General features: G+C 37.9%; 1 protein-coding gene across 8 annotated transcripts in view; it reads left to right on the forward strand.

Annotated features, from left to right (window-relative positions):
- The window catches only part of Stacl (SH3 and cysteine-rich domain-containing protein), a 788,683-nt gene that overhangs the window by 472,989 nt on the left and 290,750 nt on the right, over positions 1-24,944 (forward strand). For all 8 annotated transcript variants that reach the window (XM_071586629.1, XM_071586632.1, XM_071586633.1 and 5 more), the window contains exon 4: positions 726-890. In XM_071586629.1, coding sequence (XP_071442730.1) covers positions 726-890 — 165 coding nt within the window. The remainder of the gene's footprint in view (positions 1-725; positions 891-24,944) is intronic.

Raw genomic sequence — 24,944 nt, forward strand, 5'->3', positions numbered from 1 at the left:
TGTATTTTATGTACAAATTATCCAACGCTGGCTTTGGAATGATGGACAGTTATTTTTTCGTTTCGGTAAAACAGTTAAAGCACTAATTGGGGCCTTATCTCATCTATTGAAAAAGTATAGAGTAAAACCGATTGCTTCCAAACCCCACGAGCAGACAGTAATCCTTTATAGAGTCCAGGAAATAATTAAACGGTATAGGATGTGGTATTTCTCTAAATGCATTTGAATTTTGTCATGAAAAGGTCGATCGGGTAAGCTAGGTGGGTATGTGCTCACCTGCAAGCACAAATGCCTTAGAGTTCGAGTCCCATCTCGGATATGAGCGTAGTGTTAACTCTTGTGGCGGTCCCTTGTGGGATGTCTTAATACGAGCCAAGAGAGAGGCTTGTCACGTCCCCAATAGACGCAAGATCACTAGAGGAGTCTGAAGAGCAAAAATAAATAGAGTGGTACCCAATGAATCACTATTATTATCACTGCTGCACAGCCTTTGACGTGATTAAATATTATTTAAGCACGTGAAATGCTTCAATGAAATAAACCCTCAGAAGGCCCTCCATTCTGCTGGATTAATGTAGTTACAAGATAAGTAAAATTAAGAGAATTAATATGATCTTTACATTTATGTGTGGAAAGTATTGCTGCTGCGTTAATTATGTGTAATTAATTTGAGTTGCACAATAAAGTTAGGGACAAATCTAACTCTTGGTATGCTTACCCCTCAGTGTCGCCAAGACTACAAGGCGGCGTATGCAGCCTGTGCGGCTTCACCCACTGCCGCGTCCCTCTCTGCCTACGTGGAAGCTCACAACGCCTATGTTCAGCAGTTGGGTGCCACCAACGGCATGATAGAGGAGTACGGGAAGGAGACGCTTCCGCAACTACTCAGGGTGAGCAATGAAAAGTGACCTCCACTGCTTCACGTGATCCTCCATTGAGTTAATACGTTCTCCCAGAGTGGAGGCTTGATGATTTATTCATGGATTTCGATGCAGATAACTGCAATGTGCATTGGGATTGTTCCTTTGTCTCAAAAGCCATTCATAAATTCTAGTTTCCTCACTACATGTTTACCACGAAATAGTGGGTTCCTATATGGGATGTCTTACATGTGTCTCTTTTGCTTTTTAATTCGCGAAAGTGATTAAGTCTGCACATATCTCAAGTTAATCTCTTAATTTTAACTTTTAAATTATATGAACTTAAGGTATGTGTAGGTTTTTGGTATTCGAAGATATGTTTTAAAAGGGCTTTGAACAGCTCAAATATGAGTTTTTCCGATAAAAATTTCACTTGAGCTTAGCTAATAAATGATGAGGTTTTAAATGTATCCAACTTTCCAAAGCGTCTTTAATTAACCTTAATGCTAAATTCTTCATAGGGACTAATTTAATTATAAGCCATTAAAGGAACGAAATTTGTAAGAATTTTCTACGGAATGAGTGGTGGTGTGTCCAGAAGCTCTTGCGGTTTTACAGTTGAATATATTCTTACACTTATTGAATTACGTCTTTGCCCCCTGAAGGGACTACTGAGAGACTTTGCATATTCAAGAGTTTTAAGGATTAAATCAAATTTCATTTAAATACGGCTTTCCGCATTCTATTTCCGATGATTGGGGACCTCGTTTCGCAAAACCTATCTGTTATTTCATGTACTCCTCTTTCTTCACGAGGACTTTCTTAAGATGAACACATGGTGCTGTATAATTCTCCGCAGTGATCATTGAGATACCTACATTTATAAAAAAATCGAAATTTTTTCTGCGGACATTCGTGAATGTTAAACTTATTAAAATGTATTAAGTTTCTTGATGGTAGTTTCCGGAAACAGGTGTACCTTGAGTAATATTATAATGAACCAAATCAGTCTATCTTCTGCTTCATATTATTTTGCGTCTCTTGACAGTCTTTTGCAGGGTTTCAATCAGTAGATAGTAGTAACACTAATCCTGAAAAGGAATCGGAACTCACATAGTGAATCCTTTTAGATAAAGCCTTTATTTGTTTATTTCATGACTTTTATTGAGGCGAGATTGAGACTTAATAGTCCCTTCTTCCACCTAACACCTGTGCATACATACTCAAAGACAATTACAAACACACAAGCCCTGGGTGGAAGAAAACCCACCTAGACGGGAATCGAAACCGCGACCCCTGAGCTGGCGGACGAGGGCGTTACCCCGCCTGAAATAGTTGAAATATTTTTCTGTCCTAGTCATCATTTTGCCATTCTACCATATGTGAATGTAGATGTACGTAGCAGGTATAATTAAAAATGGCGGTCGAACCTCAAATCCATTAAAATCTGATGAGCTAATGAGTATCATTGGATGCATCGCGTTATCGCGTAATCTGGGTTATTCTTACTGTGAGGTTATAGCTATGAACTTTTTGATTTATATTTAGTCCAAAAGGAAAATTAAACGGAGCTAAAAATGAATATAAAGTCTGTGATTAATAGGAATCCTGATTTTGCACGTCTAGCACCTCAATGATAGTTGAAAATGAATCACAGTGATTAACCAGTGACGATTGGTCGATAATGATCATTTAAACTACTGTAAAATAATGATTAAATACTTAATCAAATCTGCAGTATGCTATTAAACAAATACAAAAACTGTTTATAAACCGATATGTCTTCAAATGAAGTGCGTGTTCGAGTATGCAATAAGATTCATCCTTTGCTTTGTGCATGCGTTTACGAAAGTGCTGGCGATAAATTTCACAAAGGTCATAATGGTGAAAGCCCCTCTACGTGAGCACCTTATAACCATTCGTTGCTTTTTTTCAATTCGTGTGGGGCCGGGTCATTTGGGGGGTTTAAAAAAAACGTGCCTAGATCTCAGTGTTATTAGACAGATTCTCATAGTGGAACATTCCCTTTAAACGATGAAGTGGGGGATCGAGATGGTGTGGGGGCTAACGTACTGGCTTCCCACCCTGAGGGCGCGGGTTCAAATCCCGGCGGTGTTGAATATTTTTCAGAGGTATCTCGATCCCTACTTGAGGTGCTCTGTGGAGGGCACTTTGAGTGAGTACGCCGTCCGTCGGATGGGACGTTAAGCTGCGGACCCCTTGGCGCCTTTCGTAAAGAGTAGGGTAATGCCGACGCCGGGTTTCTCTCCACCCTTCATCCTTTCCTGTCCATCCCCTATGACGCAAATGACCTTAGCTGTCGGTCGCCTCCCCTAAAAACTACTACTACGATGAAGTGGATCGTGAAAACAATTTTCCTGCACAGTGGGGAATACTTCCTTTTTATTGAAAGGAAAAACAAAAATAAAGACAATATTCAGCTTCAATTTATTTTTTTCAACACTCTTCAACGATTCATTGTAGAAAAAACTATGAAGGTTTGCTGTCGCACGATTTATAAACAGCACGCCAATTTCAGTCGCTTGAGAGGAAGAACGTAGTCTAGTAAGGGGATGAGAGTGAAAGAGGCCGTGATGGTAAAGGGAAAAAGAAAAAATGAAAAGATTACCAAAGTACGTAGGATTAGTGGTTTAGAAGTAGGGCCCATGGGGAACCAAATAGTTTGGAGGTCGTGTGGGAGGTTTTTTCATCGAGTTTTAAAGGAAAATATCGCAAGTTCGTCGTCCAACAAAGTCGGGCCTTCGGGAGGTGGGAAAGAGAGTGAGGAGGGACGATAAATTGCGGAGGCAGGCGTTGGGAACAAAATAGAAGGATGAGGGTAGGAAATAGAGGAGTAAGTAGACACACTGGATCAAGGTTCATTGGTTTATAGATCGCAAAAGACGTGAATGGCAAGGGTGAGGATTGAGTGAGCCCTTTCATCGTGCCTCGATCGTCATTCCCATTTTTTAAATGGGAACGACGATCCCCGCGAAAGCCAAAAAACGCCTTCTCGTCCGTAAACAAATCTCGCTACCACAACCCTCCCCTCCCCCCCTCCGCCCTGCCCAAATCCCCTGCATCCATTTGTGAATGGTTGTTGACACGCCACCGGGGGAAATTGCGTAACTGGAAAAAGATTAGGAATTAAAAAAAAAGCCTCCGATATTTTGCGGGCGAGTTTAAAATCTTACACAGGTTTATTCAACTTGCTGAATTTGTCGTCATTTGTTTCAATTCGAGCAAATCACTTTTTGGGACGGCTTACATTGAATTGACAAAGGCGAACTCCCACACAAGTCAATATGGAATAAACGTTGTTCTTAGGCTTGATGTAGGTATTGAAATTCTGCTCGTATGTAGAAGTAACGAGTTCTGTTGATTGAGAGATGATGAAGTAGCTTGTTCCCTACGTGCTCACTTTCAGATCGGCTTTCAATATCTGCGTTCTCTAAGCAAATGATTTCCGATACTAAATTTCTCACAACCACCATTGTACATTACTGAAGTGGGTGAACTCTATATGAATGTTCTGTTTGCTCAGCCTTTCCTCTTATTTGACCAAAAAAGTACGTGCTAGCACCTATCCTGACTCGTATCGAATTGTATTCCAGAAACTATGAGTATGTTTTGAAATCGGTGTTTCCTTCTACTCTTGGATCTTAGAAGAAAACCTATAGGTCCAAGTGTCTTGTACACTTGTACGTTAGGGAAATTTCTGTTTGACAGAAATAATGGTTAGTTCCTTCAGGGAAAATAAAAGTTAATGAAAAGTTATTTGGCGCGGTTTTATGAGGTTGCTGATTTTTAAGTCGACTGCTCGTTATTATTATTTTATTTTTGATTTAGATCTAATATCGATAATATCATGATAAATGACCAAATACCGTCTTTCATGATGATATTATCTCTTTTTCTAAGTACAACCCATAGCATGGGCAACCACAGCGTCTCAGGACTTTGCCGTGCAGCACTTGAGGTGCCTGATTGTTTCAGTTGTCCTTGTGGCAACAATATATTACCTTTTCAGGAGGCATCTGCAGGTCTAAGTTCTGGATATGTTCACTTGAACGGGGTAGAAATTATCGCACAAGAGGATAAATTACAACGCGGAGCCCTATAGAATCAAAATGCGTAAGTGCCAATTTTTTTCATAATTAATTTACGCTGGAACTCATGTGAAGGGGCTAGCGTTATGAGGACACTCGAATGATTTCCTACAATCAACAATATCCTACATTCTGTGAACGAAAATACATTCATTTCTGAGTCTTTCGGCCTCAATGTTCACTCCGTTCCAGGATTTTTTAATAAGACTCAAAAACAGTTTCATAATTCATAATCTCTTTCCTTTTCATCCCCGATGCCACGTTATACCTAATAGTTTGTAGGAATATGAGTGGAAAAGATTTATTTTGAACACAAAAGAGGTACCCACCAATTTAATGGTTAAGTTTATTTAAGTAATGGCAATCAACTGTCTTAATTTATGCATTCAAAATTCTTCCATTCGTGGCCATCTAATGGGATCTGTGTTCGGCTGCTTATGCATTTTTGCCGAGTGGTATGTAGTTCCGTTTCTATGCTCTTAATACCCAAAAATATTTAAGGATTACAAAGTACTCGTAAAAATATTAAATAATTAAAGAAAAATATTACAAATTCTGTTTATATTGTGATTTAAAAACAATTTTCCTTTTCCGGGGACTGCCAATTCGTTAAGTGGATTGCTCTTGACCCTTTTTGTAATGAAATACGTACATGTTATTTTTAGTAATTATTGAATTTATAATGACATTAAAAACTGAAAAAGAGTAGCAGAAATAATTATTAATATTCTGAAAATTCATCATTTGGCTCGCGGCCATAATTACGAATTAATCGATATTTTCCGCAGCAAACAAAATGATCCACAGTTTAACCAATCTTTTTTATTTGATGAACAACCATGGTTCCTTTTAAAAGAAGCAAATTTAAAAAAATACAAAATATGTAAAAAATTAGTATCTGAATGGAAAAAGTAGAATTATGTGTTATTATCATATTGGTTCAGTTTCTCGTTCCGTTTAAAGCTGGAGGTTTACTCTAATGTTTAGTCTTAAAAACATACCAGCAGGAAAAATTTTGTGAGGTCACGTGGGGAAGCGGGACGGGTTATTTTCGAAATGAAAAATATGCACTTTGTTTATGAACGGGTCGATAGTTTGGAAAAAAATAATAAAGTGAACATTTGCGGCTCAAACGCTCCCTCATGCATTGTTCAGTCCTTCCGCGTGCACAGGCGTCCGCCACCTCCCTAAACACACCCTTTTCGTTACCAGGGCCCCCACACCCCCGGAGCCTCCACCCAGTCCCCCTTCGACCTCCCTTCCCCCCGTCTGCTTCCCGACCCGGCGCCTGCCACCTGTTCCCTCCCTTGTCCCTTTAATAGAATATTCTCTCTTGCATCGCACGCCAATGCGCTTCAAGCGACCTTCAAGCGACCGTCTCTCTCTCGTCCGCCCCAGATCAACCTCCCTTCCCGCGCCACATTCTCTCACTCCCCTACCCTCACTCCTCATTCCCCCTCATCTCCGTTTTCAGTACTGGAATATTCTCCCGTTGACTATTAAACACGTATCCTGTTCATTCATTCACATCAGGCGTGGCATGCCCTGTAGAAGCAGGCCTCGGTGAAGTTGAGAGGGAAGAAAATTTTTGTAAGCACGGCAGAAAGGGCAGCAGTCCACATTTTCACGGCGCTTGCCCCCGCAGTTCGGTTTTGCATTTTAGCCTTGCTTTTATTGGCAACTGCAAGCAGTTGTGTGCTTCGCGAGGTGTTTTTTATCCAAATCCACCGTGCGGGAGTCGATTTTGATGCTTTTCTCAGCTTTCCGGCAATTGCAGTTTATTGGATTGCATCAGTTGGCAATAAAAATCATTGGGGAACTAATTAAATGCTGCTGTCGGAATTATGAGTTCGATTTGGTCCAATGTATAACAACCATCGATCATTCAAATCTTTGTAGTTGAGTGTGGAACAAGAGAGTCTACAATCTGAAAATTAAAGAGAAAATCTCAACAAAAAATGCTTCAAATATGAGGTATAGCGGTGAGCCTCCCGGAGCACATTAAAGTATATAGGATAAAGATTCTGGTAGCTTTCGATAACTCTTATTCTCTAAATTCATTCGATTATTTTTCCGGAAAAAAGGTAATCGTATTCGAGAACTGTAAAAATATGCTTTTAACTCTATCTTCATCATTTTTCCCGCGTGTCGTATATATTTTTCAGTATAAGACTTGGGTAAGATTGCAGTGCTGGATGAACGTGTCCTCCCTTTAACAGGGTTACCATACGTTCTCCAATTTCAGCTGTTTTGCTATTCTCATCCTTCTTCGATTTGACATTGGCGCGTTCATTTCGATTCCTATGGACTTTCCGGACGTAGAGTCGTGGAAATTCAGTTATGCTATTTATTGACAGAATGTGAGCTCCAGGGGTCGATGATCTGATCCCTCCGTCCTATCTTGAGCCGCCCAGCGAAAGATGCTGGTTTGGAATGCCAAGAGGATTTTCGAGCGCAGTATGTATATATTTTGAAGTCATAGAAAGGTACATTTGATGAATTAAGGATCCAAAAGTAAAATTACGATATCCGAATCCTAAATTATTGACCGTGTTTCAGCAAAATACACTCGATACAGAAATAGACACTATGGTAGAAAAACCTACTTGTAGTCTACGACGAATAGGAAATTGTAGCGCATTAGAAAAGAATTTGACCGAATCAGATTGTATGAGCTTGTTATGCAATTAAATTTAAATAGAGGTGAACTCCGCATAAATGCTGCGATTAAAACAAAGCGGTGAAGGGTTGAGTATATTTGGTTAAGTTTACATAATCAAATTGTGTTGGTTATAGATAGAGTAACACCGCCTAAGGATATTATTGGCTAAAATTTTTCTCATCTTGTAAAACAAACAGTTTGGAAGGGATAATAAGGCCCAAGATGAAGTTCTTTTTGCCGTAAAAACAAAATTCAAAACTCTGATGGCGGAAAAATTGAAAGAGTTGATTCACAGAAGAGTTACTTGCTCGTGTTCTCGTTCCATGAACTGCTTGATTGAAGTAGAGATTCATATCTTTACATCAAACAATTTTAAACTTCCATGAAGTAATTGGAATAATTATCAAATTCATAAAACATTGATTATTCATCGTCTTGAAACAGAGAGTCATGCGATGTAACCCACAAAATGCTCAGCAACTATTATTACATCAACCAGTGAAAATGCCTTACTGCGGTAATAATATTTCAGCTAGCAAAAAAAACAAAACAATTATCCGTTTAGCTATAGGTTAATGAATGAATGGTAAGAAATTTATTTTCATTACCGATGGAAAATCAAGTAGAAACATTGAAGCAGCTATATGATAGGTAATTTATTTGCTGAAGAAACTTCAAGAAATCTTCTAAAAGAGGAGTAATTTGCAGCATAGTAACACGAACTGAAAACACTGAATATTCATTCCTGAGTAAATGAGCATCGATAAGAATCCTTCCAACTGAAAAAGAAACGAAAGTAAAGACCTACGATGATGCATTGCTATATGCAGATGGAATTTAAAAGAGAAGGTTGAATTTTAAGTGAAAAATACATGGAAGCTCACATTGGTTTTCCTTTATGAAGAACGCCGAAAAAATACTTAAAGGATCGCATGGATACTGAAAAAGCTATACCATGATTACGATGTTTTCTTAGTAAGACTACTAAGAGTTAATTAATCGGTAAAATTAGGTTTTGGATCGACGCAGACCCGACATCGCTATTTTCAATCCTCGCTTAACTAGACAAAACCTGACAACCTACACTATTTCTACCGGTTGAGATTTCTCCAGACATTCCTTTCTCCTCTCTCTACATTATTTCTTTTTTGGCTCCTTCTGTACAGTACCATGTACTGTACAGAAGGCTATTTATGGCTATGACTACTTATAGCTGTTTCCGGACCGTAGGAAGTAATGCTCCATTTCCAACTAATCTTTCATTAACATAACTCAACGTACCTGTCGCCAACTCTCTCCTCTTTATAAAAGAATTTTTTCTTCTAAAACCCCTACTATTTTGACCATATTGGTCCAAAAAATTTCCTGGATATGTCAGATATTTTACCTTCTCTTATTTAACATCTTAATCTTCGTCTTGTTTACTTTGATTCTCGTCCCATTGCTTTACCATCTTACTGATTTTTTAATGCCCTCAGTGACATTTTTAGCCATTTGATTGGCTGGATAAGTAAAGATTGTTTATCAGAAATGCTAATTTTATGAGTACCCCAATTGTCTACCAAGTTTGCATACCTATATTCGGTTCTTCCCATGCCTCTCTTATTATTTCCTTTGTGTATATGTAGAGAACACCAGGTCACCATGGATAGCCACACCTTACCGCTTCTTTCCAACAATACTCGTCCCGAAAATGTAACCGTCAAACATACTTGACCAATCTGACACATTTACAGGTTGTGATTAAGACACCTATTCCACCAATCTGCTCCTTTCAAGCATTACATTTTCAAGTAGTCTTCTGATTGGATCACCCACTCCCCGAAATTTATATATTGATCCACATAAATAGCTGGATTTTGAGGATCAAGTGTAACTTAGGCATCTAGTCCGCCATTGAGTGTGGCATATTCTATAGTAGGTTTGATGTTGGTGCTCAGTATTTCTTATCTTCTAAAATACATTCATCATTCCACCAAGTTTACTCCACTCAAAATCCTATTACATATATACATCTACTATTCATCCTATTTTTACTCTATAATCCTTCCTCTTTAAGGCCTCATAAATGCTACGGAGTCAAGCGCATCTCTTCCCTCCTTCAGCTCAAACTGATCCTCCTCTAAGTACACAATTTCCCTCCTCTTTATCCTTTTCTTAATGATCCTTGCCTACGGCTAACGATCCTTGGATACCATCTTGGATGCCTGAAGTATCAAAGTTCTTGTTCCGCAGGCCTCACATCGATTTCCTTTCCCTTTTTTGGCATGGAATTAAACTTGAGTCTTCCAACCAAATCCTCTCCCATAAATACTCCTATTTAGGACATAAAACTCTTCCTTCCATGTTTTCATAGACCCTTCAGTAGTTTCACAAGAATATAATCAACCCCAACGGTTTTGTTCGATTTCAATTCCTTTCAGTTCCTCTCCAACATGGAGTCAAGTGTGCCTGTATCTTAGCTATCCTCATCGATGCCATATTGTCTACCAAACTTGCTGACGTAGCTGCTTTTATCACACTGATCTATGCACTCTGTGTTATTGACATATTTATTTAGTCTTTACTGAATCGATTGATAATTTTTTCAGGCTAATATTAGGTAGTGTTCACGGGTTTTTCTTGCATACTCCCAAATAGTACTTTTCCTCCTGTGCAGAGTTTATCCATTTCCCCCTTTTCCTTCTTTGTTAGCTATCCAATACCGTATACACGCTCTTAGCCATCAAGCTTCTTTTGCCTTATTAGTTGGCCCCTTCAGCTTATTTTTTCCCTTGTTATGCCTCCTTTTACCTTGTTCTGTTTTTAGATCCTTCCTTTTTCTTCTCTTGTTTATCTACCTAATCATCTCGAATGTAAACCAAGGTTTCCTCGTTTATTGTTTCTATAGTTTTATTGGCAGTTTTTGGTTGCTAACATTTTGCCTCATTTTTGAGATGCTAACATTTTTCTTCTAATGTACCCTTCTCTCTGTTCTAGGGGATATATTTTTCCACGGTAGGGATGGAAAAATTTATAGCCCAGAGGTTATCAGGACACATACTAAATGCTTCCAAGATGTCAAGGTTGTTGTCCATGCTGCAGGTTATACCAAAACCATTTGATAGCGTTTTGGACCTTTCTCTTACAAAGTTGATTCGGAAAGCGTAGACAAAGCAGAGGGCATTGTTATCCACGTAAAAAAATCTCGTCCCTCCCTAAATCACCAAAAAATTATTAATATTAGTTTTTATCTCCCGAAGACGGAAATAATTGGTTAGGCGTATTTCAAAATTAATGATCGTTTAGTCTCACGTTGTGCAATAAGAAAGTGATCCAAAACCAAATCATTCAGTAATTTTCTAGTTATTTCTAAAAAATCAAAATGGTAATGATATATATATTTTAGGTTCAAAGGAATTTTTACAAAATATTTTAGAACAATAATAAGGCATGAAGAGGTAATACACGGTCTGTCCCAAAATATAATTAGAATAAATCGGGGGAAAACTTTATAACAGCTCAAAGTACAAATGACTAAAACTCTTCAAAACAGCTCCCTTGTGCATCAACACACCGACCTCAGCGCCTCTGCCACGCCTTTGGTACGCTTCCTAAAAGGCGTCGACTGGAATCTCGATCAGGGGCCTCGTCACAGTCTCTTTGACATGAACTAGTGTTCTAAAATGGTACTCACAGGTGTTGTACCAGGGTTGTACTCAAAGACCCATGTCTCGTCACCAGTAACCACCTATTCTAAAAATTTGGGTCACTTTCATATTGGTCCAAGACAAGATCGTCACACAAGCAGTCTTTTGACAGCGCCTTGGGATCATCTTCGCACGCCTTTCTCATGCCTTAATCACCTGTAAGAATGCAATAAACTGTGGTTTTCTGAATATGATACTCTGATAGCATTCTGACCCTTGGAGGTCAATCAGAATTGAGCATGTGTCTTGCTTTTTGCACATTTTCATCTCACTGTGTTGTTGATGTCATCGTCAACCTCCTTGTTACCCTCTCAGAACATCCTGTGCAAGCAGAAAACCATTACTTGAGACATTTCTCCATCTACATAAGCATCCTTAACCATGATCCTGGTCTCCGAACCTAATTTTCCGAGTTTAACGTAAGATTTAATCGCAAATAATTGCTCCTTGGAAAGTGGTATCTTGAATTTCTGACGCGACACCTGAACAGGGGTACAGTCTAGCCTCGATCCGCAGACTGTAGCTACTTTACTTACTTTTTGGGGCAGTCCCTGAATGCACACTGCAATGTTACGCCTCATGTTTTCTTACAACACCACATTACTTACAGAACAATCTCTTTCAGAAACATTTCACATGCTTAAGAAGGGCCTTAAAAACATATACAGGTAATTAATTCCATTATTTTATAATTATCATTAAGAGAAATTCTTGTTCATGTGACACTTTTTTCCAGGGAATTTCACCTTTGAACTGTGGCAACCCCTTTGCTCCTTAATTTAGAAGTATGTATATCGCACTGGTACCAAATTAATGAGAAATAGAAATAAAGAGCAATGTATGGAGATCGAAAGACTTTATTTCCCTTTCATAGGTAGTTTTTTTCCATCAATTAAAAGGGAAATAGATTTTTACCTTTCACCTTTACTGAGTTATTTTTCGTCTTTATGTATGTAGACACACCTAGACGCTTCTTTGCCGTCTTTCGTAGCGTGCACACGCAGCATTATGTGCAGAAAGAATATTTTGACATTATTTGCTACATATTCTTAAAAATTATAAAAAAAATTCATGGTTTATATTTAAGACAAAAGCTACTCTTCCTACTTTTCCACTCTTTTAGATTTGCAGAATGGGATTAAATTGTCGTTGAGACTCGCCTTTTGAAGATTTAAGAAATGTAGCTCTATGATTCATCTGCTTACTTAAATATTGATGACGCCTTCCCTTCCCTTTTCCTTCACCTCTCCCTCCTTCGCTCTCTTCGGGCCATTTCGCTCAGTCCTCTCCCCTTTCGAATAACTGAGTAGCTCCCGAGCAGAGTGAGGCAAACGCCGTTTTCTATTTCCCAAAATTGAAATGGGAGGATAACCGATCTTGCGCAGTAGCTGGAAAAGGGAAGAGTAAATCAGGGGAAGAAAGCAATCACTTTGGGAGCGCAGATCTCGGTCGGTGCCTCACTCACTACGCTGGATTACGCGTGAAATTTCGGGTTGTTGCATCAACCTTACATTGCCTGAAACTATACCGAGGTTATTTCATTATTAATTGATTAAATTAATTATATCAACATCAAATTAATGTAAACTCCTGTATATTTGAAAGGGAATGATATTTTAATACTAATTCTTTCCGTTTCTATTTAATATTAAATTAGCTGTCTGTTTGAATATATATACCCATTTGCCAAACTTCCATTTAATGGTCAGTCTTTTGAATTGTGATACCACAGATGTAGTTGTAGGGCACATAGAATTTGTAATCTTAGATCCTCACTTTCACCATTAACTGTTACCATGAGAAGGTATCACATCCTCTCCTAAAAATATACAATGTTTATGGAATTGAAGTATTACTCATATTATAAACACTTATACAGTACCGCTGGGCGTTCATTTTCCACTAACAAGCCATCCAGGGGTTATCTCCGTAGGCACAGTTTCAGCCACTTGGGCAAAGGGTCACGTTACGGTCATGTGAGAGCACTGACCCAATGGTAATTAAAAATCATTCAAACTGCACTATTTTAATCTTCCGAGAGGCTTTTGTCTCGTTCAAATATCTATCTTAGATAGATATATGTGCAAAAGTATCGGGTTCAACCTTGTGAACATTCATTTAGAGGAATTAGATAAACTCTAAAATTCACAAAACAATTGCTAACATGGTACTACCGGTTTCATCAAATTGGCCACATCTTCAGGTTTTATACTATTAGTACGCGAATAGGTCACCTATGATCACTAGTGAGATGAAAGCGGTAGTACCTTGTTAATAATTTTGTCGTGAATTTTGCAAAGTTAATCTTATTCCTCAAGATATGTGCATATTTATAGCTAACCTTTTACAAAATCATATTTTACTAGAAACATGAATAATAGTCACACTTCTTCTTAAAATAATAACTTGAGGGCTTTGGGACAGGATACTTCTATTAGACAAAATATATCAAACCCCCCCAAGTCTTGTATTGCTAAATTCATCTTAGATACTAGAAGGTCCTCTTTAAGGGCTTTTCGGCCTCAGAGGAGGAAGTTCGTTGGCTTTTAACGGAAATATTCAGCTATTAATAGTATGCATTACCTTCCCGCATATCCATTCATAATTCACATTTCTTCTTTTCATCTCTCTTATCGAGCTACATTTTATCCATCAGCTACTCATTATATCAATCCTCGGGCTATTTCGCTCACAACTCGTAAAACGGACCCTATTACTCTGATAATATACGGAGTTGTAATCTCATATATTTTCACTTTTAATCCAGAAGACAGGGTCTTAGAATACATACTTCCCCCGAGGCCTTAATTTATCCACCATTTCTCTGTCACAGGCCCCTTTTCACTCTCCTAATCACGTATTCATTCTCTTATCCCCCATATCCGAGGTTTTCGTCAGAAACTCCATATAAGAAGTGGTAAGGGCTAGGCATAATACGCGAAAAGGCACACTTTAAGCCTAGAGAAAAATAAAAATTTAGCTGTTTTTCCCCAGGGAAATAAGCTGTTGGAATATAGTTAAAAGAGAGGAATGAGGAAAAATGAGGTGTGATGATCTCGAGGTTGTGGGACGCAATGCGGAGTTGTCGCGCGAGAATGGGCGGTTTCCCTAACAGGCGGTTTTCCTAACGGATCTTCGCTCATTTAGCTCGCTCTAGTCACGCGGTGCCGCAAGCGACTTTGAAGGTTTCGTGACCTCCTGTCAAAGCCCACGAATGGTTCAGTTAAATCAGCTCGACATTCCTTTTGAGCCTAAATGGAATTGTAAATGCGTATGGACAATTTGTTTTCCTCCACACGCACAGCAGTCCCGTTTTTTTTTGGCGCCCGAGTATTTTCCGATTTGATTTTTTTTAACCCTATCTCATAACTTTCCGTCGAGATCATCTCGGTCATAACTGATGGAGGTTATCTAACACTCACGACGAGATCACGTTGCATCAATTGCTGGTCATGGATAATGCCACTTGCTTCGTTTCTTTTGAAGGTCCCGTCGAACAATTTACGGAATAAGCCTGGGCCGTCATGTTTCACCCGTACTATTGGATCCCTTAGGAGCTCCACTCCATTCTATGACAGGGATTCTCATTTAAAGCGCACATGAGTATAGATAATCAGTGAGTTTCCGAGTTTTACCTGATTACACTAAATAAGCTCCACGCTGTTTGTAATGAGTTTTTTGAAGCTCCAGTGCAAATGGAATCTGAATTATGGTATAAATTGGAAGGATTAAAATTAATTGGACAGTGGAAGATAAAATGGGTAGTTGTAATAGCCTTGATAATGGATGTGACTGTATGTGTATAGATTTTTACCTTGAAAATTGATACTCGTGAAAATTGATTTTAAGTCCAGCATACGATATTTTACCCATTAAACGAGCCTGTTTTTTATTTTGGATATTTGATTCATGAATGAAATTAAATGAGCATGGGAAAACACAATATTTTGTTCAGAAGACTTTACCATCTCCAGTAAGGCCATATTTGAAGCATAAAGCCTATAATTTGCACTAAAATGAGAGCCCTCCCCGAATAAAACCTTATAAATCTCACAAAAATCTATGACGCTTTTGAGTATTTCAAACTTATTTTAAGATTAATTAATTTTTATTTTGTATTTGGCATTGTAAGAAGAGAGCAGGAGAATAGGCATTGGAGAATACTTCATCTCAATTAATATTGATTTACTATCTAAGGTATGCTCCGAGTGAAGTAAGAACTGCTTAATTTTTATTCACCTACTGATGCAGGTTCGCGGCAAAAATTGCGCGCTTTGAAGTTCCTACAGTGTATAAACTCAGTATTGGATACTATATAAAGGAAAGAATGGAATTTATTTATAATCTTTTTTGATTGAGCCCAAACCTATAACAAACCGTGGCCGGTTTTGACGCAGATGATTTTAGTGGAAGACAATGCATTGATCTCCCATTAAATTGTCTTTATATGGAATTTAAATTTTCGAAATATTCAAAACAACATTTAAATCTCTGATGCAACCAGTAGACTTATCTCAATGAATAAATGGCATGATTTTTTACATACTGTAAGTCGACTTTAATGTATCATATTTGACAAATATTTATACTTTGCGAGACAAAGTTATGTGCACGCGGGACTTGGCTGTTTCCCTTTGATAATTTCAAATATTGAGGTTTATTTCCTTTGAAATAATAGAATAAAACTAAAGTCATCTAAATTACAAGGATATTTCGGAATGAGCATGTTCAATTCTTCATGAAAGAAAATATATGGCTCCTTTTATCGCTTGAACTATTAGTGCGGAATTTTTAAGATATTGCACGAAATACTTTGAGACGTGTGATCTAGTGCTGTTGAAAATGTTCGGATTGCTAAAACCCGAGATTTTTACAAATCAAGTATTCCAAAATCCACGAGTGAGGGATCTGGAAACCTTGGTGGACAGACATGTTTTCAACCTGAGTTTATAATAATCCGTTCAACCGGATACATAGTAACGTAAACCCAGCTTTCGGCTGCACTAATATGGCCATGAAAATTTAAAATATCGCAGGTGCAGATTTATTTCGAATCTACAGGAATAATTATAGAAGAAGGTTTGTGAAGTGAGTAGGCATCGCTAAAATTCCATTAAATTATTGATAGTACTTACGTCAATATTGTGAATGTAATATGTGAATAACCTTAAATTATTGGGCAGACTGGTTTCTTTGTCCCCGATGGTCCTTTGAGGTTTTCCTTTATGATACAGAATCGTGGAGAGAGTTAATCGCAGAGGAGCACAGATATCTGGATTGACACCACTCTCATATTCTCAGCGTCGATTAATGTTTAACGAAGATTGGTCCACGTTCCATTTTTTATTCAGTTCTGGTATTGTGTGCTCCCATGATTCGTGGCGTAAGAGGCTCCGGCTACCATATTTCGAGGATTTATATTTCCGTTATCATTTGGTTAGGTCAATATTCCTGAGTGTGTTAAACTACAAAAATAATTAATAGAGCAATATTTCCATAGAAATGCGTTGGCAAATAACTAGGTTTGCTTGCAAAAACTTTGATATAATTACTCGACCTTCCTCCAGCTTTTTCGAGCCCACCATGGGAATATCCTGTTGGAGATGAGCAAATACTACAATTCATTGTGGGAATACGTTTTAATTGAGTTTTTGCAGAAGGAATCCATGAGTTTTGTTTTCTATTATTCAGATTTTATATGTGTTAATTGTAAAAACATTCATCGTCACAACATTACTTGTATTTTTTATTGGAAGTATTCATTGAACTTGATTTTACTTCAGTAGTAGTTTTAGGGAAGGCGACCGACAGCTAAGGTCAATTGCTCCATTAGAGATGCATGGGAAAGGAAGGTTGGAGAGAAACCCGGCGTCGGCATTGGCCTACTCTTGTGGAAAGGCACCAAGGGGTCCGCAGTTGAACATCCCATCCGATGGCCGGCGTACTCATTCAATGCGCTCACCACAAAACACCTCAAGTAGGGATCGTGATACCACTGGCAAAAATCTGCAGCCTCTGGGATTCAAACCTAGGCCCTCTGGGTCGGAACTGTACGTTAGCCACCGCAACATCCCAATCCCCCGATCTGCTCGATTTCGCCTTCCCCTGTGTTCGTCTCATATATGTTTTCCTCTCCCTTTTCCTCATATCTATTTCCATGTAAATGAATATTTGTTCGCCCGATCGGGAGTTTTCATGTTTGAATGTACATATATACATAGTATATATATGTATATGAACGCTTTAATTTTAATTGACTCTTACAATTGATTCCATTCGATTGATTTTTGTTTAAGAATTTAAATTATGGATAGAATGCGTGGTATTGCGTTTTTCGAAAATATTTTGGCCACAATGGCTACCTACCTGTTTAATAAAATGGCAAAGGTTTAGGTGTAATATCATTAATATTGAAGTTCATTGATTTTTCAATATTAAGGAAATTACTCAAGAAAATTATTAAATAAATATACCCCACAGCCTCTTTTGCGTTTTCACTTTTTCAAGAGGATTTTTTTTAGTAGTTGGTCAATTATGAAATAATTTTCATAATTGATTCTACACTAAAATATGTAACCATTAGAAAAATCACCAATAATTCCAACTCATCAGCATTAATAAAATTTTGAGAGACTATATACTTCCAGTCATCAACGCCAGTAAGATAAGTGCAAGCTCAAAATTTCACACATATAATGTTCACATTTTTTTACCGTTTCCTGGAATGATTTATGTGGCTTAGCCGAAACCACATAATATGGTGCGTGAGCGAGGGTACGATTACGCCCCTAGAGGATAGTATGAACTAGCTTTTCTAGTTATCACAGTAATTATCTTAAGTGTTCATCCCATTTCCCTCCCTAACTGCCAGAGGAGGTGTACCCATAACTGTTCTGTTACATCGTTTTGTGCATCCCGTGGATGTTGGCACATTGTAGTCCTCCGATTATTCCAGACCATAAGTCCGTCCAACCCCTGCATATTCCAGAACAGACCTCTAACACCTTCTTCAAGCCAATCAATACATTCATGACAATCTTCCCATCTTTTAATCACTCATTAATACTACCATACTCAATCATTTAGCCTCCCTCTCCTACACATTTTTTCCTCTCAAGCATCTCTCTCCTCCTTGTATGTAAACTTTTCCATTACTTATCCCTGTTGCTCTTCGAAGTGGATCCAAGTGAGAGCATAGGAAATGTGGCGTTATCTTGAGGAAAAGTTTTGGCTTTTATAAAATTAAACGTAAATACTAAGTATACACCAAAAACTAATTTTAAATACCTGCTGCCCCCCCGAGAGTATCAACGATCAACTCTAATGTGCGTTTGGGTCTCTCAATTGGTTACATTTTTTTTCTAATTTCACCTTTTTGTAAAAAATCTTGGTTAGTTCTACATTTTTTATTTAAAACACTTGTTTTCGTCGAACAATCGACATTGTCAGATGCACCAAAAGAGTTTGACTTCTCAGAAGTTCGCCGATCAGAATAAGGTGCATGTGACGTGTCAACCATTTGACGAAAACGTTCTTTTTAATTAAAAAAAATGGGGAATTTACCAAGTTTGGGTTTCTCTAAATGAAAAATTATTTTTGTCCGCACATGTAAATGAGCCATCCCGTACGTATACTGTTTTTCTAGACCCACTAATGCCTTCATGTCTCGCAGCGTTTCCATTTCTTGCACCATTTCCCGTCCACGTATTTATGTTGCTCCCATGAGAAATCACCCGATTCCCCTCCGGGGAGGCGTTCGCCGGTCTAGAGAGGGGCAGAGATTTCGGTGTGGGGTCTGCTGGCATTGGGAGGGCCCGTTGGCGTGTGCGTTCTTGTGGTTTCCCGTGTGTGGCCTAAGTCGGCGAGGCTCGATAAAAATGCATTGCTTTTGCCGGTCATTTATTTCTTGCGACAGTGCGGCCAACCCACTTCCATCCCCAATCCCCCTCGAACGAGCGCCCGCGTTGGAGTGGGCAAATGATTTGGAGAGTCGTCACCGGGTCTGTCGACCTCCGATGAGGAAACGCTCAAATTAAATACCGCGGAAGCGAAGTTGGTTCGATATTACACGGAAAAAAGATTATTTTTGTGACGATTCCCGGGGCCCTGAGCCAATTTAGGGGATTGTGGATATCGATTCACGAAACAGGCTTGAAATTAGGGGACCGACTGCGTAAACAACGGACGTGAAATGTTTGTCTAGCTCAGCGCGTTATAAAATATGGCCAATTTTCCTATAAAAGTGGATTTCGAAGTTAGTAATTTTAGCCCAACACCAAAAGCTGCCTGAAATAAAGTTGTAGATGGCGATAAAACGCGATTATACGTGGAAGTTGCGGATATTAGAAAATAATGTCCTATATACGCTTCAGCCTGCGGGTAATGTTGGAGAACCTGGGTATCAGAAGCCGCGATTGTTACATTTTTTATGTGTAGAGGAAACCGGCCGAATATTAAATGCATTCCTATCACTGGAAAAACGTATCCACCTGATGCTGTTCCTCGTTAAATTATAGCGAAACTGGCTTCACCGTGCATTCACGCTATCAATTATTATATCAATCCTCGCTTTCATAATTGAGGTTATGAGTTTCGATACCCAAAAGAATGGAAATACTTTTGTTTTTAATAATGCATCAATGCCATTTCTTGGAATGAATTTGGCTCAGAATAGCCGTTCCAAATGTGCTGTTTTTGCTTTGCAATTGACGGTTAAAAATAATTTTCTTGAATTGGCAATTCTTGTTTCACCGAGAAGTGTATTAAATAAGTGGATTAAATTGTTGTCCACTTTTCAGATAAGTCAATAAAAACTAAAAAAACTTAAAAAGGTAATTGCAAATAATGATTTATACACTGACTTTGTACTTTATTTTCATCTTGCTTAGACTCTCAAACTTATAATTACCCTCATTTCTTTCAGATGATCAAGTCATTTGTATTTTCGGAAACGCGTAATTAGTAAATAAAAGAAAACACGTAGGAATTCAGGAATTAACACTATGTTTGTCGTAGATTGCTGGCATGAAACGTGAATATACTCTTCAGAAAAATAAAAGTTATATTTCCTCCCGTTAAATATAAGGTAAATCTCATATGAGTATAATCTAAAAATTGTTCAACCATCTGAAACTATTGTGTGTATCTTGATATAAATTCTATGAGATATGCAACGTATGCTCTTTGATGTGTAGCTGGGGCTCCGCATCATTGCACCAAATGCGCAAGGAAAAGAGTATGAAATGAAATTTAGCCTTCGGTTGAAATGCTCTAAAATGCTAAAAAAAACTTCAATTTCTTTCATTGATATTACGTGAATAAATAGGCACATTATTGCTGGAGGGTGCTCGGAAAATAAGTGCTGTCATTTTATTTTATTTACAGACAATTACTATATGACAATACTTTTTTTCACATTTGGCTGTGTCAGGAAACATCAAGTCCTCACGTATATGTAGCTCTCACCAATATTGCGAAATAACAGGCGCCACAGAGACCTTAACATTGGCAGGGAAAGGACATGGAATGTTCTAGTATAGGAGTGGTCACAAAAACATTTTCCTTTTTTCCTGAGGCACTTCAATTTATTTTACCAACTGCCCTCATATTTTGAGCCCTTATTGCCTTCATAGGAAAAAGGTCAATTTTTAATAATCAGCAGTGGAGCCCACCCATTTTCTCAATAGTATCCGATTTGAGTAAAACACCTGAATTCCGAAGCGGTGTTTTCTGAGTCTCAAATAAGCTTGCCTAAAAAGTCGCTGGATTTAAGTGGGTCAGGAACGTCCGCCAGATCCGTAAATCATCGCTATTACAACGCTCAAGCTAAATTCCGGAGATGATTGGAAATGTGCTGAAAATTTCAAGGTGCAGTTTTAACATTCTTTTTGGAGTATAAGTACTTACTTTTTACAAAGTTATTGCGTAATTATTAATGGCGAGCAAAATGCTGCATTGGTGGAACAGGGACAAAATTGGGGAGTGGTACTTTTAGATGTGTTGTATGAAACCACTGAGTTAGTCCATTTCCTTTCTATCCGGTACTTTATTACGAAAACTACCCCAAACTGAGATAATGGAGACCCATTTTCCACATGGTTCCCAGCTGTGAACCCTCATTCGATTCCAATGATAGGAGAAAGCCAAACCATGAGATCTACAGAAAATACCAACCAGAAGTGTTAATACTCGTATTTACGAGAATTGGTAGTGCGATAAGTACCCTAAAACCAGTCTTGCAGTATTACATCCTTCAGTACACTCAGTTGTAAAACCAATCACCTCTATTCGGTAGTCTACCGTTTTAAGTAGGTTTTGGATGGGAATATTACATACCTACACCTCCTGACCTCACCCAATAAGACAAAACCTCTCACCCCACGCTACTTGTACTATCCTTTAATTCTTACCTCTCTTAGCAGCATGCCTTTCCATCTCCTTCCCCTGTTTAGCTTGCCTAACGTGCCCCACGATATCAGTCTTCAGCATTCCGTCACTTGAATGAAAATGCACTACGTCCACCTTTTCTGAATTCCCACCCTTCTTCGAATTGCTTCAAACAATCCTTTCTCCTCTCCCAACATGTCTGGTACTCCGTTTGTTTATATTTCCGTTCATTTTATCGTTTCCATACTCTACACTTGCATCTAGAAAATCCACAATCTACGTCTGTCATCCCACTTCAAAGATCACATTTCTTCGCCGCACGAAAATATGTTCCACATGCAAGTTTTCCCGTCTTTTCTCCAAAAGCTTACTCATGTTAATATCATCAATTGCCAGTTAAAGTTTATTTTTCTGACGAAACTCTTCTGATGTCTCTACTAATTTGACCATCTGGGTCCAAAACTCTGCCAAGTTGGATAAACTCCTCCGCCTGCGCTAGTTTATACCCTCCTATTTTAATACTCAAATCAGACTTACTCCTCCAGAACATCATGGCCTTTGTTTTTTATATTTATTCTCATCCCATATTTATTACACTGATTATTTCTTGCGCTCAGGGAAGTAAACGACTTTCATTACTATCCCCAGCTCTTCCCATGCCTCTCTTACCTTTTCTTTCCATGTACACGTCATAAAGCACGGGGGGTAATGAACACTCCTATCTCTCTCTCCTTCCTAACACTGCTCATCCCGAATTTCCATCCGCCGTACCCACCTGAGCATTATATGATATTTACTAATGTCATCGATATTTATTCATGTTGTCGATCCCTCCAATCTAGTCCTCATCGTATTTGTTACAGTCATTAATTCAGCTTTATTTACGGAAAAATTCGCCTTTTTAATATCCACTTTTGTCTTAATCCCATCAAATGGAAAGATGAAGAGCTTTAAAAAGCAGAGAAATTTACATACCAAAAAAGGGTAGTTTGCTCTATTTTGTAAAAAAAGTAATTTGTAATTTCAAACAAATTATTACTAATCCTAGTCGTTCGGCGTGGTGGTTCTTTTGAACAGATATTTCAGCATGACGGAAGCTTACTTATCGCTGATTCCTCATTGGATATTGTAGACACTTTTATCAAACTCATCGGTTACTAATTGATATACCTCTTTGTATTAAGTCATAAATATGCTTTCGGAGGCACAACTGCAGAGAAAATGCAAGGATAATTCTTTCAACTGGCAATAAATTTCCCTCAGTTGAAAAAAATTGTATACAGGAGTAATTTTTGGGAAGTCGTCAGCTGATGTGCACTTTATTTACAGAAATTTATCAATGACACATTCATATTCCTTGACCGGGTTTATAGACCCTTGATCTCCACCCGTATGTGTATACCATCTAAGCTGCTGTTGTATGCATGGTATTTTTTGTAAGAAAACCATTTAATGTCTTTATATTACTAAAAAATACATTCGAATAATTCCAGTGGAAGCGAATGATTTATTTTACTGTGAGCTTTTTTACACATAGTTATTTGATCCCATAGGTTCGTTTTTTGGCGTTACATTATTTTTCAGCAAATGAAAGGAAATAAAGTGGCATAGTGATGGAAAAAGAAAGTGAAAAATATATGCTTCTTTAATTAAAACAAGGAAATATTTGTCAATGAACGAAATTATTTCAACGCCAGGAATAGAATCTGACGTTCTGATCGAAAATCAGGTGCGCCAGCCATGTGATCACATAACATCGTCTAGGAATCCGAAAGAATTATTTGACATTTATGTGAATTCGTGTTATAACTGGTTCATAGGTCCTAAAATTGTTTTAAGGCTAAAGTAGAGGATTTTAATTTTATTCATTCATATTTGTTTATAAATATAAAAAACCGTGCATCAGCACTGCAGTATTCATGATATACATTTCATTTGAATATGTTAAGGAAGGGCAATATATTATGAACTTAAGTTTTGAATTCTAAATTCAGAAATTCAAGTTAAAAAGGTAGATATCGTTGAAATCCATTTCTTATGTACATGAAGGCGATAAAATTCATTTAATTATTAATTGAACAGTCCCCCTAGCTCCTACAGCTTGTCGATCTTTGTGACATTCCTGATATCTCCGTCATGCGGGCAACTGACCCTTGGTTGCGTTTTTTCTACACAACCGATTGTTAAAAAACAAACACTTCTAAAAAAAGGTCGGACAAAAATTGTCATTATTGACACTTAATTGTTCGTTACCAATCATGCACAATACTTTCATCCGATATAATTTGTAATGGCACAACTTGACCAAAATGGTTTATGCTCATATTTTAATGATTGAGTGAAATGAACTATTTTAGGGATTATTAATTCAATTAGTTCAGTTTTAGGTAAGTTACTACACCATACTCGGTTTCGATTTGACATACAATTTTCACGGTTAGTTTAAATGTAGGGAAAAACAGTCAGGGTGCACGGGCGGTGACAAGTTTCCATTTATCATAAATGAAAAAAATGTAATAAAAATTAAAGAAAATGCTCTACGTATTTCTGTGTATCTAAATCCAAGTATTTTAAATCTATCTTAAAATCAGTTATTTCAAAATTAATAAAATGCTGAAATTAACCATTCACTTATTGAAAAACTTTGAAAAAACTGCAACCTCCACGCGTCAGGCACACACTCTAAAATGGGAACCCTTTAAGACTCGAACGATTCGACGCAGGATCAAACCTTTTGCGAACGTCAAATCGTATTGACTTACGACATGCAGGAAATAGTCAAAATCCACGCCACACGGCAGGCCAAATTGTGTGTTTGACTCCTAACGAGACGGTTTTAAAGAGCTATATTTTCAGAGAATTCGTGACCGGAGCACAAAGGAGGGAAACTAGCTTGTTGTAAAAAATCATTTCTCCTTTTTTCTACACTTGGATAGCATGGATGAACCTTAAGCATCGTGTTGACTGAACTTCAAAATAAAAAATCTTCAACTTGAGCGGTCACGAAACCGCTTGAATATCTCACGGAACATTCCGTTCGACTCTAGGAAGGAGACATTAAAAAAAAATTAACTTTCGACCTAAGTTAATAACTACATGCATATATACATAGATGCATGTATACCAACGTAACACGTGTTGTGTATGCGCATGTTTTTTTTAACTTCTTAAAGCATTGAAAGTTACACAACTTCGTATTTCGATTTCGGAGCGTTGGAAGTAAGCTGTGAACATAGCC

This window comes from Hetaerina americana, unplaced genomic scaffold (genome assembly GCF_022747635.1).
Source record: "Hetaerina americana unplaced genomic scaffold, ioHetAmer1.1.p SCAF_24, whole genome shotgun sequence".
Classification (NCBI taxonomy): domain Eukaryota; kingdom Metazoa; phylum Arthropoda; class Insecta; order Odonata; family Calopterygidae; genus Hetaerina; species Hetaerina americana.